At 42.6% G+C, this 15,150-nt stretch overlaps 2 protein-coding genes across 2 annotated transcripts; one reads left to right on the top strand and one right to left on the bottom strand.

Moving 5' to 3' along the window:
• The first annotated feature begins 6,397 nt into the window (after positions 1 to 6,397).
• On the top strand, positions 6,398 to 9,944 carry LOC148081659 (polyunsaturated fatty acid 5-lipoxygenase-like). The gene is made up of 14 exons (XM_087788615.1): positions 6,398 to 6,544; positions 6,629 to 6,830; positions 6,893 to 6,974; positions 7,052 to 7,174; positions 7,252 to 7,358; positions 7,971 to 8,143; positions 8,214 to 8,357; positions 8,421 to 8,624; positions 8,679 to 8,765; positions 8,826 to 8,995; positions 9,134 to 9,255; positions 9,327 to 9,427; positions 9,519 to 9,689; positions 9,765 to 9,944. Exons 1-14 carry the CDS (start codon positions 6,398 to 6,400, stop codon positions 9,942 to 9,944), a joined length of 2,013 nt encoding a protein of 670 aa, XP_087644741.1.
• Positions 9,945 to 14,180: 4,236 nt separating this feature from the next.
• On the bottom strand, positions 14,181 to 15,077 carry rnaseka (ribonuclease, RNase K a). Its single transcript, XM_087790287.1, has 4 exons — positions 14,829 to 15,077; positions 14,586 to 14,668; positions 14,353 to 14,479; positions 14,181 to 14,238 (listed from the first exon to the last, which is right to left on the bottom strand). The coding sequence occupies exons 1-4, from the start codon at positions 14,901 to 14,903 to the stop codon at positions 14,215 to 14,217; spliced, it is 309 nt and encodes a 102-aa protein (XP_087646413.1). The 5' UTR covers positions 14,904 to 15,077; the 3' UTR covers positions 14,181 to 14,214.
• Between the last annotated feature and the right edge of the window lie 73 nt (positions 15,078 to 15,150).

A 15,150-nucleotide genomic window follows, 5' to 3' on the forward strand; every position in this document is an offset into this window, starting at 1 on the left:
TATGCTTTTTAACAGCGGATGACGCAGATCGCTGTAGTGAAATCTTACAGGTTGTCGTCTGGCTCGAGTTAAGCGTCGTAGGGGCCGATCACCTTCAGAGGCAGATGTATCTGAAGTGGAGGGGGAGTTCTCTTATAGAACAGGCATTTCAGCTGAAGAGTTGGTCTCTGAAACAGGTAAGTAAGGTTAGGTTAGGTAGAACTTTATTGATCCCTCAGGAGAAGTTGGAGGATAACCCAGCAGGGGAGTCAGATTCTTGAGGGTGAATCTATAGGGGAATTGGGTTCAGGTTCTGATTAACTTTCTGGGTCTAGTTCTTCTTGACTTGCAGGCTCTATCAGGGGCTCCGATTCGGTCTCTCCTGTTTCGGGTTAAGCAGCTAGGGCTGCGAGTTTGCTCCCAGGTGCAGTCGGTAGCACCTGCGGTGGGTCTGATGGGTCTTTGGTGGAAATTAAATGGGGGTCCACAAGGAAGGAGTAGGTCTCGGTGTAGAGTTCTTAACGGCTTGTCAGCGTTCTCAGGTCTTATAGTGTAAACTGACGAGACTTCTTAATTACAACAAAGATAGTTGACTCCCACTTGTCTGCTATTTTAGGTTTTCCCCTAAGCCTGACGTTCTGAACCAGCACTCGCTCTCCAACTTCCAGTTCAGATGCGATGATGTTTCTATCGAACCGGGCCTTATTCCTCTGCAATATTTTTTCTTACTCTGAGTGATTCAGGCAGGGTTTGGAGACAAGGAGCCCAAAAGCAAGGTCAACTGGGAGGTGGGGTTGGTGACCGAACATAAGTTCATATGGCGTGAAGCCGGTGGTCATTTCTTCTCTCATTTCATTTATTCTCAGAGGTTTAACAAAGTCTTTCCAATGGGTATTTTCCTGGTTAGACAGTGTTCCAAGCATATATAACAGGGTTGTGTTGAATCGTTTGACTGGATTGCTTCTTGGGTGATAAGGAGTTGTTCTTATTTTATGTATTCCTTTGAGCGCACAAAGTTTCTTTAATGTTTGAGATTCAAAACCTTGACCTTGATCACTGTGGATCTTCTGGGGGATACCATAGTGGTCAAAGAAACTTTTACCAGAGACATTATGCCACAGTTTTTGCTTTCTGGTTTAGGGTTGGCACAGCAACTGCATATTTAGTGAAATGATCTGTAATGACCAGGATATCTTTGGTTTTACTTTTGTCGGGTTCTAATGATAGGAAATCAATGCATACCAATTCAAGTGGATGTGAGGTTCAAATATTGATCAATCAAGCAGCCTTTTCTAGTGGCCTTTTACGTTTTGTACATCTCTCACATGTTCTTATTTTGGTCTGCACATCATTGGCCATCCTTGGCCAGTAAAACCGATACCTGACCAGATCTAAGGTACGTTAAATTCCCATATGGCCCATTTGATCATGCGAGGAGTACAACATGTCAGCACGACATTCTTGAGGTAGCACCAGTTGGTATAGGATTTGGGAGCCGCCGTACAAGGATGTTATTCTGGAGCTCCAATCTATTTAGTTCTCGTAGGAGGAGTGGCAGCTCTGGTAGATCCTCTCTCAAGGAGGGTGGTGGTGACTTGCCAGTCTCAATCTGTGCAATGACATGTGTGAGCACAGAATCAGCACGTTGTTTACTAGCGAGCTCAGCTGAGCCCAATTGAGGGACCATTGCGGATGCAAACTGCTCGTCAGCAGTGTAGCTATCCGGCAGGCTGTCGGGGGACATTGAAAGGGAATGCACGGGAGCAAAGCTGGGGGATGAATCAAGAACACTGCAAACCAGTTGACGATCAGAAAGGGCTTTCACCGTCTGTTGATCAATACATACTGTGTTCGGACTGTGAACCTAAGTATTCTCTCCTTCTCCTTCTTGGACATCAGGTCATTGGAGAGATGGGGTCTGCGTGAAAGACCATCTGCATCTGCAGGGCTGCCAACCAGCGGTAACTTGTGGCATGAAGTTTGGCAATAGTGAGGAGGTAAGTCAATGCATTGCTGTCGTCATGATGTTAAAGTCTGTTCCGTACAGATAATCATTGAACTTTACAGTCACAGCCCACTTTAAGGCTAGAAACATCAGTTTGTGTGCTTGGTATCTCGACTCACTCTGTGATAAGCCCCTACTGGCGTAAGCAATTACTCTCTTCAGTCCTTCCTGCTCTTGATATAAAACTGCACCAAGCCCGGTGGAACTGGCATCAGTGTGCAACAGGTAAGGTTTCTGTGGATTGGCAAAGGCAAGTACTGGAGTAGAGGTAAGTTTATCTTTGATGGTATCAAATGCTTCTTGGCAGGCAGATGTCCAACGTCCAGCAAAGGGTTCTTTTGGGTTGTGGTATTGTTCTGGTTTGATCAAGGTTTTCGGTTTCTTTTGGGATGGTGGGTATCCTGATGTGAGTTCATGGAGGGGTTTCACAATATTGGAGTATCTTTGCACAAATCTACGGTAATAACTGGCAAATCCACGAAAGGATCTGAGTTTTTTAAGATTTTTAGAGACTGGCCAAAATCTCAGGGCTTCTACTTTAGCTGGGTCTGTTTCTACACCGTTCTGGGACATAACATGCCCCAAGTAATGTACGGAAGTCTGAAAGAAGGTGCACTTTTCAAGAGAGAGTTTCAGAGTCTCTAAGGCGATGAAGAATCTTCATCAATCTTGTCTCATGCTCTCCTAATGTTGGGGCAAATACAATCAGGTCATCAATAAAAACAATTCCTTTAAATTCATCTCAGCCATGCATCTTTCCATTAAACGTTGAAACGTCGATGGTACGTTGGTGACCCCTTGTGTCGTTCTGTTAAATTCCCAAAAACCAGGGGGACAAACAAAGGCTGTCTTGCATTTATCACTCCCTTCGAGGTCTTTGTTTGAATGATGTTGGGTCAGAGAGTTTGTTTTGGTGCTGCACCATGTCTGTTCTGCCAAAATCCAAATCGTGATTTGAAAAAACTTTGGGAATGCTGCTTAACTTGGCAATTATTCGGTTCTTCCACTCAGCAGTGAGTGGGGAATTATCAAAGTTTTACTCATCCAGTGGCCTGGGTGAAGTGGATGGTACGGACTCAGGGTTGGTCTGTGCAGCACAGGTAATCGACTGAAAGGCACTGATCTCAGAAAGCATTGCTCGAGGAGGGAGGGTGACGTCATGTGCTGACTCATTTTTGACTAGAACATTTAATGGTTAGGGTAATCCGCCAGACAAGCCTGTATCATCAAACATCAGGTATAGGAAATGATGTGGGATTTCAACTAGAACTGCTTTCTCTGCTTGCACTGAATGTGAGGCGGATGTACCTTCAAGAAAAAATTGTCTTGCTGGCGTACCCAGGAAGTCTGGAGGAAAAGGTGATGTCTAGCTTAACATAACCAAGGTAAGGTACAGCTTAGCCGTTAGCTCCTCCGAATTGGAGAAGGTCAATCAGGGGTTTCAATTCAAGATCTGCTAGGTAAGTGTTAAGAAATGATTCTAATCATTAAGAATAACCCGTGAGCCTGTATCAAGGAGACAATTGATTGAAATGCCCTTAATGAGGATTTGAGCAGTGCATTTAGTTCCAATGAGTCCTTTGGGAAGTGAACAGTTGTTCTTAAGCATGTGGTTGGGACACTGGGATGTGGCAGCCTTCACTGGTGCCGCAGAAAAGGCTGGCTTCAGTTTGACTGGTTCTTGTTGTTACTGTGCCACTGCTCCTGTCGTTGCTGCAGGTGCGAACGTTTTTGTTTCACCAAAGATTGATTTGCTGGTTGGTTGAAAGAGGTAGCAATGTGACCATCTTCTCCACATCTAAAACAGAAACCTGCTCTTGGTCTGGTGTTCTGCATCCTAACACTAGGAGGCATTGGTGTGGAGATGTTCTTACCTGTGGGTTTGGCAAATGTGCAGGTTGTCTGCCCAAGCAGTACTGACATCTGTTGCTGTAGTTTATGCACTTGCTGCTTCTCAATGGATCAACTTTCAGTATTGGCAAGGCTGGATTGGGCCTGGAGAGCCACACGCTGCTTTGAGGATCCCATGTGTTTCCTCATCAAATTCTCCTTAGCCAACTGTCGGTCCTCCTCAGTTCGAGGCAAGAGAAGCAACTCTGGGAATGCTGGTGGGTTCTCCTTCTTCTGCTCCAACTGTAGCTTGGAAATCAGCCCATTGTCCCAGCACCCCCTGCCGAATTGTCTCAACAGGTGCTTGTTGGTTTCTGATAATGCGATCCCACCTCTTGCAACCACAGTATTCACTGTGAGTAGCAACCACTGAAGGTAACTTGAAGCGGGGGACATTCAACTTTTAACAATCTTTCTTGTGATCTGAACTGGAGGCAAATGGAAATCAGCCAACAGTAGCTCAATGTGGGACTTCCACCTTTAATAGTCAAGTTCATTTGGGGGTTTAGGCACTTTGCCGGGAAAAAACGGAGTTGTAATTTGGGTAATGAGTGAGTTGTGAGCTCTTCCAATCTCACGACATGCTCCACAACAACTCTTTGTACCTCTGGTGGATCCAGATCCGAGTGGGAGACTCTCACTGAACCTGGTGGTCTCAATGTAGACTGTGATAGTTTGGCTGTTGCTTCCCCTTGCTGGCCAGGTGAGGGGGTTGATTGGTCCACACTTGATATTATTATTATTTTTTTTTTTTTTAGAATCCCTTATTAGTCCCTCGAGGGGAAATTCAACCATTCACACATACTGATGTGAGTAGGCATGCACACAACACAAGCTTGTCTGGAGCTGGGATTGAACCTGCAACCTTTTGGACTGCAGGCAACCACTCTACCATCTGGGCTATGTCGCCCCTGTTTCCTTCATTTAGACCACTATGTGGCTCAACTTCAACAGTGTTCAAATGCTCATTCATTTGAGATAGCACATCATGTATTACAACATCAAATTTTTGCCCACTTCGTCTTGCAAGATGCCACGGTTCATTCATATAGTCAGGGGAGGGAGCCTCAGCTCCAGCTGGGACTGTGCTTTTATTTGAGTGTTGCATAACACAAAATTTAAGCTCAGGGTCGCTCTTCCAAATGTACGTGTACGGTAAAATCTATGTTTGGTTTTCCAACAGCAGACTGAGATTTAAATTCAACGACCAGGTTTTTAATCAACAATTATTTTCTTGAACCGACCATATTCTTTCAAAATATCAACGAGTTCATCATCTTGTGCGGTGTGAGTCACATCAGAAACAATGACAATGTTTAAAATATTTACTCCAGATTTCCCAAAGAACTCCATTATTGGATTAAACAAAATATATAAATCAGAAATAATATTTTCAATTTTTTTTTCACTTAACCAGCTCCTGGCTAGCTTGCTACATGAAGTGTAATAGTTTAAAGTGCTCACTCACTGTGGTAGTGACATCTTTTGAGGGATTCAGAATATGTTCACCCTTTTACAAGTCACCAGTTGAACATTACGTCACACATCAGCTCATGTTTTGGGACTTCGCAGGAATTCTATTTTCAAGCACTGGGTTCAATGTATCACGTCTACACCCACCTTCTGTGTTCCAGAGAAATAGATTTCGTCAAATCTTTCGTATCTATTCACGATAATGAAGAGCAACTTCAGGGGAACTGATTCATGAACTGATTCATTTCTTCGCACTGATTCTACATCGGAGGAGGTTGTGAAATGATTAAAAAATGCCATTTTTTTTGACACCAAGACTAAACCCACTTCCTGTAATCTGGAGGTAAATGTGATCAAACGGGGAGTAGAACTTAATCTGAAGCTGCATCAGCCAAAGAACGCCTGAACCTCACGGTGAGTCTGAGGTATTTAGAAAAATGTTTTGTTATGAAATTACTTCAATAATACATATTTACAAAATGACATTTTCTTTAAGGTGTATTTAACTATCCATATTTTGTACTGTTACTCTAGCAAAGACAACTTTGTGTTGTAAATTCTATTACCAAGGTGTTTTTAAATCTTTTATTCATTCACTTGCACCAAAATAATCATTTTCGAAAAATATATTTTTTTAATTATTAGAATACGCTTATTTGTACCATTTGTAGAAAAAATATGTATTAATTTCAAAAAATTAAAAAATGTTTGAATCCAATTATAAATAAGAAAATAAATATAAATTCAACCTTTCATGCAAAAAATGATAGAATTAATTTTTCGATTTTAGAATTCAATGCTTTAAAACAATGTTTTTACAATAGAAATGGAAGAGTATTAATTTTGAAATGTTAAATTCAACCATTCAAATTGCTTATGCTACTGATATACTTCCATATTGTGGACCAATCATCAAATTCAAAAATAAGCTCATCGAAGATTGTCTTCTGTAGCAGTGCAGTGGAAAGTTTTTCCCTTCATTAAACTTCCATAAATCTATTTTCCTCTTGATGTCCTTACCTCGGGTGTCGTTTTTTAAAAAATCCACAGATGGAAGAATACACCGTCACTGTGGCCACTGGGTCGTCGAAGCACTCTTCTACCAACAACTACGTCTATGTGACCCTGGTGGGTGAGAAGGGGGAGAGTGAGCGGACGCTCCTGGACAATGCCGGGCGGGACTTTGGTCGAAATGCAGTAAGAGTTTCTTTTAACACAAACTAAATGGTCTGAAAGTGACCTTGACCTGAATACGACCTTGGCTTAAATGACTCCCCTCAGGAGGACCGGTACAAGGTGGTCAGCCCTGCCCCTCTGGGTACAGTCCTGCTGGTCCGACTGGAGAAACATAAGATATGGGTCGAGGACAACTGGTTTTGTCGTCACGTCACTGTGGAACCACCTGTTGGAGGCCATGTCCTGACCTTCCCTTGCTACCGCTGGTTTGTTGGAGACATCCAGCTGGAGATCAGAGAAGGAACAGGTAGGAAACACTCGGCACAACTGGTCAATGATGGAACAGGAAACATCCCTCTTTCAATCCAGCAAAGTTACCGAAGGACGACCTCCTGCCTGAGCTGCAGAGTCACCGGAAGTCAGAACTCCAGGAGAGACAGATGGCTTACAGGTCAGTGACCTTCCTGACCTACAACTATAAAGTCCGTATCAAACCTGATGTCCGGTCTACGCAACCTCCCTGGGTAGGTGGACTACATGGGTTCAGGGACTACCGAGATGCATCGACGCTAGAACAGAAGATGATCTTCCTCAAGACGTCCGCTTTGTTCATGAGAAGAAGAGCGACTTTAAGCATTCCCTGGAATACGCGTACGTATGACTCTAGGAATGGAACCTGCAACCAAGATTTAGCTGAGACATTGATTTGTTTCTCCTCTCTGCCCTAGCTTACTAGAGTTGTCTCTGAAGAGACTCGCCATCAAGTTTGGGAAATCCTGGGACAACCTGGAGGATTTTAAACGCATCTTCTTGACGCTGAAGAGTCCAGTGGCAGGTAGGAAGCTCCGTGAAGGTTCTTCTGACCACAGATGACTTTTCTTTGCAATTTATTCCCGTTGGTTTTTAATCATCCTCTTGTTTGTCGTAGACGGAGGCCAGTCATACTGTCTCATGTATAGTTTGTGTGTCATGTCTTTCACAATATTTATATAGAGGTCCAAAAAGTCTGTGTCAAACAATTAACCACATGATTAATTTATCTTGTGGTCGTTGAAAGGAACTTTAACACCAGGTAACACTTAGAAAAACTGTTTGTTTGTGAGTGAACTGAATGCTAGCTTAGCTAGTTGATCATGTTTTTAGCTAAGCCTCATCGGAGGTGAAATTTGTTATGAAATACAAAGAAGTGAAGCCTGAGTCAGGATACAAAGGATAATATGACTAAAGATTCATGCATGTGGTGGAAAAATCAGGTCAGATGTAAAATTCATCCACCCGCGTTACAGGAAGGAGAGATTACGCTGCTCCTTCCTTACCATTGCTGGAAGGCTATTTTTACCAGTCAAATAGAAGGTGTATCATGTAGTATCAAGTATGTGACATTAGGGGGTGGGTTAGTTACTTGATTTAAGTACTAACTGAACTCTCGTCTGGATCTCTCTGACAGAGTACTGCATGGATCATTGGAAGGAAGACGCTTTCTTTGGCTACCAGATTTTGAACGGCTGCAACCCACGGATGATCCAAAGATGCAAAACTCTCCCGGAGAACTTTCCGGTCACAGCGGCCATGGTCCAGAGATCCATGCCAGCACTAACCAACCTGGACAAAGAGCTGAAGGTAAATAAGAAAAAAGTATCAGCCTACAGTAGTGTAGAGTTCTACAGTGTTTACCAGACTTGATCATCAGGCTGGGAATATCTACCTGCTGGACTACGTCATCATGGATGGAATTCCCAGCAACACCATCAATTGCCACCCTCAGTACGTGGCAGCTCCTCTCTGTCTGCTATACCAACATCCTGATGGAGACCTGGTGCCCATTGCAATACAGGTGTCGGTATCAGAGTCCAGATAAGCTCTATAAGAACTAGTTTCAACAGGATTTTACCTCCAGATCGGACAGATCCCAGGCTTGGACACGCCCATCTTCCTGCCCTCAGACCCCCCGTTGGCCTGGTTGTTGGCGAAAACCTGGGTCCGTCACTCTGAGTTCCAGGTGTTCGAGGTGTTGTCTCACCTGCTCCGCACTCACCTGGTGGTGGAGGTGTTCTGCGTGGCCACGCTACGACAGCTGCCCGCTGTACATCCTATATACAAGGTGGGCTCAAAACGTGTTTCAAAAATCTGCCATTTAACAATGTTTTCTCTGCAGCTACTGGCTCCCCATCTGCGATACACACTAGAGATCAACAGTAGGGCGCGCCACACGCTCATCAACGAGGATGGCATCTTCAAACAGGTGGATTTGTCTCAGACAAACAGGCAGGATCTCTGATTCTCTGGGCTTATCTGTCTGCAGATCACGTCCACTGGTGGCAAGGGTATGGTGGTCATGACCCAGAGGGAGTACAGGAATCTGACCTACCGATCTCTCCAGCCCCCCAATGATTTTGCTGACCGAGGGGTGAATAAGTTGCCCAATTATTCCTACAGAGATCATGCCCTGATGTTGTGGGACGCCATTCAAAGGTAGGATTTTCAAAAAGAAGAATCCGAAAATTGTATAACTTTGCAGATGATGTGCTACTGATAAGTGATGATTCTGCCGTGTTCAAGTCTGCGGACAAAAGCAATTGGATGGTTTGAGAGCACATTCGTCCATTCTAGGTTTGTGTCCAACATGGTCCAACTGTTCTATCGATCCGATCGGGAAGTGCAACAGGACCTGGAGCTTCAAGCCTGGATTGCAGACATCGTCCAGGAAGGCTTTGCAAAGCTGTCCAATTTTGGTAAAACTAATTCTCTTGCCATTTATTTGAGTCTCTCGAACATTACGATTGACAAATGTTGTATGTCCCAGGTTTGGCATGTGACTTGAAGACTCTGGATGAGTTGTCCACTCTGTTGGCAGTGATCATTTTCACCTGCTCCGCCCAGCACGCTGCCGCCAACAACGGCCAGGTGAGTCTGGTTCTAAGGTTTTAAAAAATACTAACAAACTTGAACAAGATGTAAACATGGTTTGATCTTCTTTCGACCAACTTTGGTTCAGTTTGACTGGTGTGCCTGGATACCCACCGCGCCCTGTAGCATGAGGCAGCCACCACCTGTTGACAAGGATGCTGTTACCATGGAGATGATCATGGCTACACTTCCTGATGTCAGCCAGTCCTGCTTGCAAATGGCCATCACCTGGCAACTTGGACGAGCTCAGCCAGATGCAGTCAGTAGATGTTCGAACTTGTATGTGAAGGTTTCATAACGTCGACTTAGTTCTTCCTGCTTTCCTTCTACTTAGATTCATTTGGGAGAGTATGCTGAGGACTACTTCACTGAGAGGCAGGCTAAGGAGGTGATTGGTTTCTTCAGAGAGGCACTGGCAAAAATTGAGACAGAGATCTTGGTTCAGAACCAGGGTTTGGTGCTTCCATACTTGTACCTTCTTCCCAGTCGCGTGGAAAACAGCATCACCATATAAGTCTGGCACACCAATCCGACATCAGAGAAGATTCCTTTCAAAATACACTCTTGCAGTGCTTGGGTTCTCTATGACTGGTGTCCATTTTCAATCACTTATCAGCTTCTGGTTGTCACTAGTTCTTCAGTCATGAGGACTGTCAAGAAATTACTAGTTAGAGTATTACTTTCTGCTGAAGTTTTTACTATAATAAAATGATCACTCAATACAATTGTGTCTGTATTCTATGTAATCTTTTGAAAAAAACTAAACCTTTTGCCGTCTTGTGTTTCCAACAGAGTTCTCCGCTGATGATTATTTTCTATTCAGTTATTTCCCGTTTTTGTCTTTGCTTAAAAAAATAACAAAGTATCATTCTCACAAAAATGTCCACTGATTGGACTTACTGACTGAACAGGAAATAGCCTCTCAACACTCCTTTTGTCTACACCCTTGATGGACCATTACATTATATACTGTGAGGAGGGTTTGTGATAAAGCTTTTTTTAGAGGTCAAAAGGTGGCGCCCTCATTTAAAGATAAAGTGAGTTTTCTAATAGAATATCTGTTCAAGGCAATGTATTATAGAGCCTGGAGAGACATCTACCATTTGCAGCTGAACACCAAAGAGCTGGTCTTGGACATTGTGAGGTCCAGGACAAAGCCACTTCCAGTGTCCATCAGAGGTGACTAGGTGGAGATAGTTGACAACTGTAAGTACCTCGGTGTGTAGCTGGACAGTATACTGGTCATGCAACACAGACCATGTCTATAAGAAAGTTCAGAGTAGACTGTACTTTCTGAGGAGGCTCCGATCATTTAACATCTGCAGGAAGCTCCTCTGCATGTTCTACCGGTCTGTGGTGGCCAGTGTCCTGTTCTATGCTGTGGTGTGTTGGGGTGGAAATGTGTCCAGGAGGAGTCAACAGGTTGAACAGGTTGATCAGAAGGGCTGACTCTGTGGTTGAAGCTGGACTCACTGGTGACCAGAGAGGAGATCACTGGACAAACTACTGTCCATCATGGATGATGACATCATCCTCTGAACACTGTCGCCCGTGAACAGAGAAGCAGATGGAGTGCACCCTGGACTGAGTGCCATTGTCCAGGGTGACAGGTATGGTGTTCATATGCCACATGGAGTACAAGAATCTGACCTATCAATCTCTCCAGCCCCCCAAAGACTCCGCTGACCCCCTGGTGAACAAGCTGCTCAATTATTGCTTCACCGATCATGCCCTGATGTTGTGGGACGCCATTCACAAGTAGGAGCCGCAAAGAATGTGTGAAGTGGAAGCCTTTTTTAAATTAGAACTAAGGTCACACGTTACTTTTGAGTTGAGATCAAAGGTTACATTGAAGGTTACAACAGCAAACTATAGAAGGAAAAATGTGTATCAGTATCGGGTTACCTCTTGAAACACACAAAGTTTAAACGTGATATTTTCACTAGTTAATCTGATTTTTTTTTTTCTGTTTACAATGGTTACAACTAAATGACATTATGTTTAAAATCATCTTACAACATCACATATTTCATAAGTATGGCGTATATATATATAATAATTGTAATCTAACACTAACAAATGTCTCCAGACACATAAAGCAATATAACCAGTTCCAGTTTTACCGCCAGGATATCAAAGCATTGAATCATGATATCTGTGCACTTTATAGCAGGTTAAGGAGAAAACGATCATCTAAAACCACGTGTTTCAAAAAAGGAATATATTATGCTAAAGTCTCTGAGTACAAACAAATGTCTATACAATGTAAATTCATTCAAATGAGTTCCTGTCGCCATAAGAAACATGTTCTTCAGTCAATAACGTGTGACAAGGTTCACAACTTTTCATGCACTTTTGTCTCTGGGTATGAAATTTATGAAGTATAAAGTAGTTTTTTCACCCAAAACTCTGGTGTCGGACTGAGTTTTTTTAAAATCTCATTAGTTACTGGGTCAACGTTTTCAACACTCTTTTGCCGATGATATGCTACTGCTGTGATTGGTTGATGATTTAGCCTTGTTGGAGTTTACTGGAAAACATGGACTGAATAGTTTGTTTGAACCGGTTAGTCTTTGATCGAAAAAAAAAATCATAATGCAAACAAAAGTTTCCTGAAATAGGACTGAAGAGACCTCATGTTGTCTACACCATGGATGGGCAGGATGGAGAGCACGAGTGCTCCTCCCATGATGCAACACTAATAGACTCAGGGACTCATTCATTTGTTAGATTAAAATTATTATACACTATAGGTATACGCCATACTTAAATTAATGCTAAAAGAAAATCTAAATCTAAATTATAAATTACTCGCTTCATCTAAGAGCTTAAACATTTGAATACACATTCACAATCAACATTTCACTCCAGACTGATAACACTGTTTCAAGACAAGCTTGGATCAGAATTAGAGAAACGACAGCGGTAATTTGAAACATCTGTTCATCTGCCAATCACACCTTAAATCGTAAATCAAAGAACAAAGCAAGACACACCAGGAAAGGGGGGCTAAAAACCTGTACAGTTGCCGGGAGAAAAGTGTGTCCGGTCGCGATCGTAAAGCTTGTATTTTGTTTGACTTGAAGCGGCGAATAAACGACCCGTGACACTCTCTGATTGTCCATTTTTCTCCACGAAGCGAAGGATAAGAACCGGAACGGGAAGTGACTCCGTGTTGGAGCGACGGGACGGACTCCGTGTTTTGATCGTTTTACATTCCTTGTGCTATTGGATTGTTTAATTCTGAGTTTTGGGGCAGGATTGGAGTTAAAAGATGATATTCTATTTTAATCTTTGTATCCTTTTTCTTGTGTTATTTGATCCATCTTGTTTATCTTTATCTTTAGATTGTGTCATCTTGCACTTTCTTTTTATTGGACTTTGTTCTTGTTTCATGAATCTATCGAGCTGGAAAAACAATTTCCCGAAGGAGAACTGCAGAGGGATCAATAAAGTTCATCTAATCTAATCTAATGAAGCTTCATAAAAAAGTGTCGTATTTTCAGAGGTCAGTATGTGGCGCCCTTAGTTTAAAAAATAAACTGAGGTTTAAAAATAGTTAAAAACAATAGATTATAAACGACAAAGTGAAATCTAGTAGACTCTGAAACTTCATGAAGCTTCATCAACACGTCACCAGTGAGTAAACATCAAGTATCATAGTAGTATAACACCATGACATTATGAATATTATATTAAAACTTCATTTTACAAAAATTATAGTAGGTATATTTAATATAAATGTGAAAGTGTAAAAACAAACTCTGAGCGATTATCTGGAAACAAATGCATGATTTGAGACAAAAAATGTGAATAAAAATATAAAAATTTTAACAAGACACAAAAAGGTATAAAAGGTTAAAGAAGGGAAATGTTATATTTCAGCGGGTTCTTTTTCTAGTGAAACGTCATGTATAAGAAACAACACCACACAATTATTCTCATATTCATGGTCAAGCTCCTCCTTACATCACTGATCTGATCCAGACTTACACCCCAGCTCGGGCTCTGAGGTCTGTGGATAAGAATCTACTGATGGTTCCTGAACACGGTTCAGGACCAGAGGAGAGAAATCCTTCCAGACTGTTGCTCCTAAGCTATGGAAACGATCTCTGTGTTTGATGATCTACTGACTCCTTCAAGAAACATCTTAAGACACTTTTATTTGTTCAGGTTTTTCCTTGATTTTCTGGAACTCCTGTGTTGTTCTCAGTTTTATCTTGACCTTTAAAGTATATACTTTATTGAATATTGTTTTGATGGTTTAAGCGCTTTGTGAGGTTTGTGAGACCTCCTGAGGGATCAATAAAGTCCTACCTACCTACCTACCCTGGTCTGGCCGTGAAAGCGCTGTATAAATACAAATTACTTACTTACACCATCAGTTCAAACTTCAAGAGGTCAACATAGAACTAGTAAAAAGCTTCACTTTGTCCACATCTGGTTGACACATGGTCCCCTACTGCACTTTCTGGACCGTCTCATAGGCTCCGTCACTTTTTCCTGTCAATACACCTCCGTGAAATCAAAGAGTACAAATCGAGCTTCCTGTTACGTAATCACACATTTGTTTGGACTGCTTCGGGCTTTTGGCCCCTTGTGTCGCTGAGTTTGGCAGATGTGATCCACAGGAGCCGGAATCCAGGAGAGACTCGACGTAGAGCCCCTGCGTCGAAGGACTTCATGACTGAATTGTCGATTCTTTGCCAAGAAGTGTCACAAAGACGACAGAAACCTGCTTTTGGGTTAATATTTATTCAAGGGTTGAGATGACGCTGATGTCGTCATCGTCGCATCACCAGGTAGTTCTGGGGGAGAGGGGGGGGGGGGGTCAACAGGTGAGTCACAAAACAATCTCATGAAAACGTTCCTCTCTCCCCCCGAGACAGATCCTGTTCTGCAGCTTCTGCGTGATCGCTCACCTTCCTTCGGTTGAGCCTCATCTGGCAGCAGGAGAAGAGTCCGAACACCAAGTAGACGGCGGCTGCGAAGAAACAGTTGTAGCTCACATTGTTGTAGACCCCGTAGACCCTCTGAGGAGGGTTGGGACTAAAAAACAGGAACAGGGATATCATTTAAATGTGACACTTCTGTCATGTTAATCTGAGATGTTTAGACAGTTGTATCGTCTTCAAAAGATCCAAAAAAGACGTACTCGTCTTGGATGTCTTCTTGAGTGACGGGTACGTCTGTGACGAGCACGGCTGAGTGAGTGGAGAACAGGATCCCCAGGACGACCTTTGACACCGGAATAAAAAACCTTTTATTGTCACAAGCGTTTATTTAAAGTCTATCAGGTGAACTTTTGTGTGCAGTTAAAACGACAATAATATCCTAAGAGTCATTCTACTCATCATCAACATATTTTCTTTCATTTAAATAAAATTAAAAAACGTACCAACATAATCGTCCCCCAGACGCTCAACGCGATCCCACAGGCCGAGAGTTTGCTTCCACAGATTAATCCGCGCATTTAAAAAAACAACAAAAAAACACCTAAATTGATCAACTCCGCAGCTGCCGATGCTCGTCTGAAGTTTCTGACGTCACGTGATTTATCTGCATACCTGACGTAAGATGACGTCGTAGTAAAAAAAAAAAAGATACACCCTTTGATGAACTGTTTTCGTAGCAACTATTTACAATGTGTTCGGTATGTTTAGTCTTCTAGGGAAACACGTTAGACTTAGTTTTTCGTATTTGATGTGTTCCGGGGATTT

This window comes from Callionymus lyra, chromosome 4, assembly GCF_982586985.1.
Source record: "Callionymus lyra chromosome 4, fCalLyr1.hap1.1, whole genome shotgun sequence".
Taxonomy (NCBI): Eukaryota; Metazoa; Chordata; class Actinopteri; order Syngnathiformes; family Callionymidae; genus Callionymus; species Callionymus lyra.

What these genes read in the sequence shown, in the direction of transcription:
- LOC148081659 (XM_087788615.1), top strand. Translation starts at nt 6,398, where the DNA reads ATGGAAGAATACACCGTCACTGTGGCCACTGGGTCGTCGAAGCACTCT. An exon ending in TTGTGGGACGCCATTCAAAG is followed by an intron (nt 8,996 to 9,133) that starts GTAGGATTTTCA and finishes CGTCCATTCTAG; the next exon opens with GTTTGTGTCCAACATGGTCC. An exon ending in GACGAGCTCAGCCAGATGCA is followed by an intron (nt 9,690 to 9,764) that starts GTCAGTAGATGT and finishes CCTTCTACTTAG; the next exon opens with ATTCATTTGGGAGAGTATGC.
- rnaseka (XM_087790287.1), bottom strand. Translation starts at nt 14,903, where the DNA reads ATGCGCGGATTAATCTGTGGAAGCAAACTCTCGGCCTGTGGGATCGCG. An exon ending in TCTGGGGGACGATTATGTTG is followed by an intron (nt 14,669 to 14,828) that starts GTACGTTTTTTA and finishes CCGGTGTCAAAG; the next exon opens with GTCGTCCTGGGGATCCTGTT. An exon ending in CAAGAAGACATCCAAGACGA is followed by an intron (nt 14,480 to 14,585) that starts GTACGTCTTTTT and finishes CCTGTTTTTTAG; the next exon opens with TCCCAACCCTCCTCAGAGGG.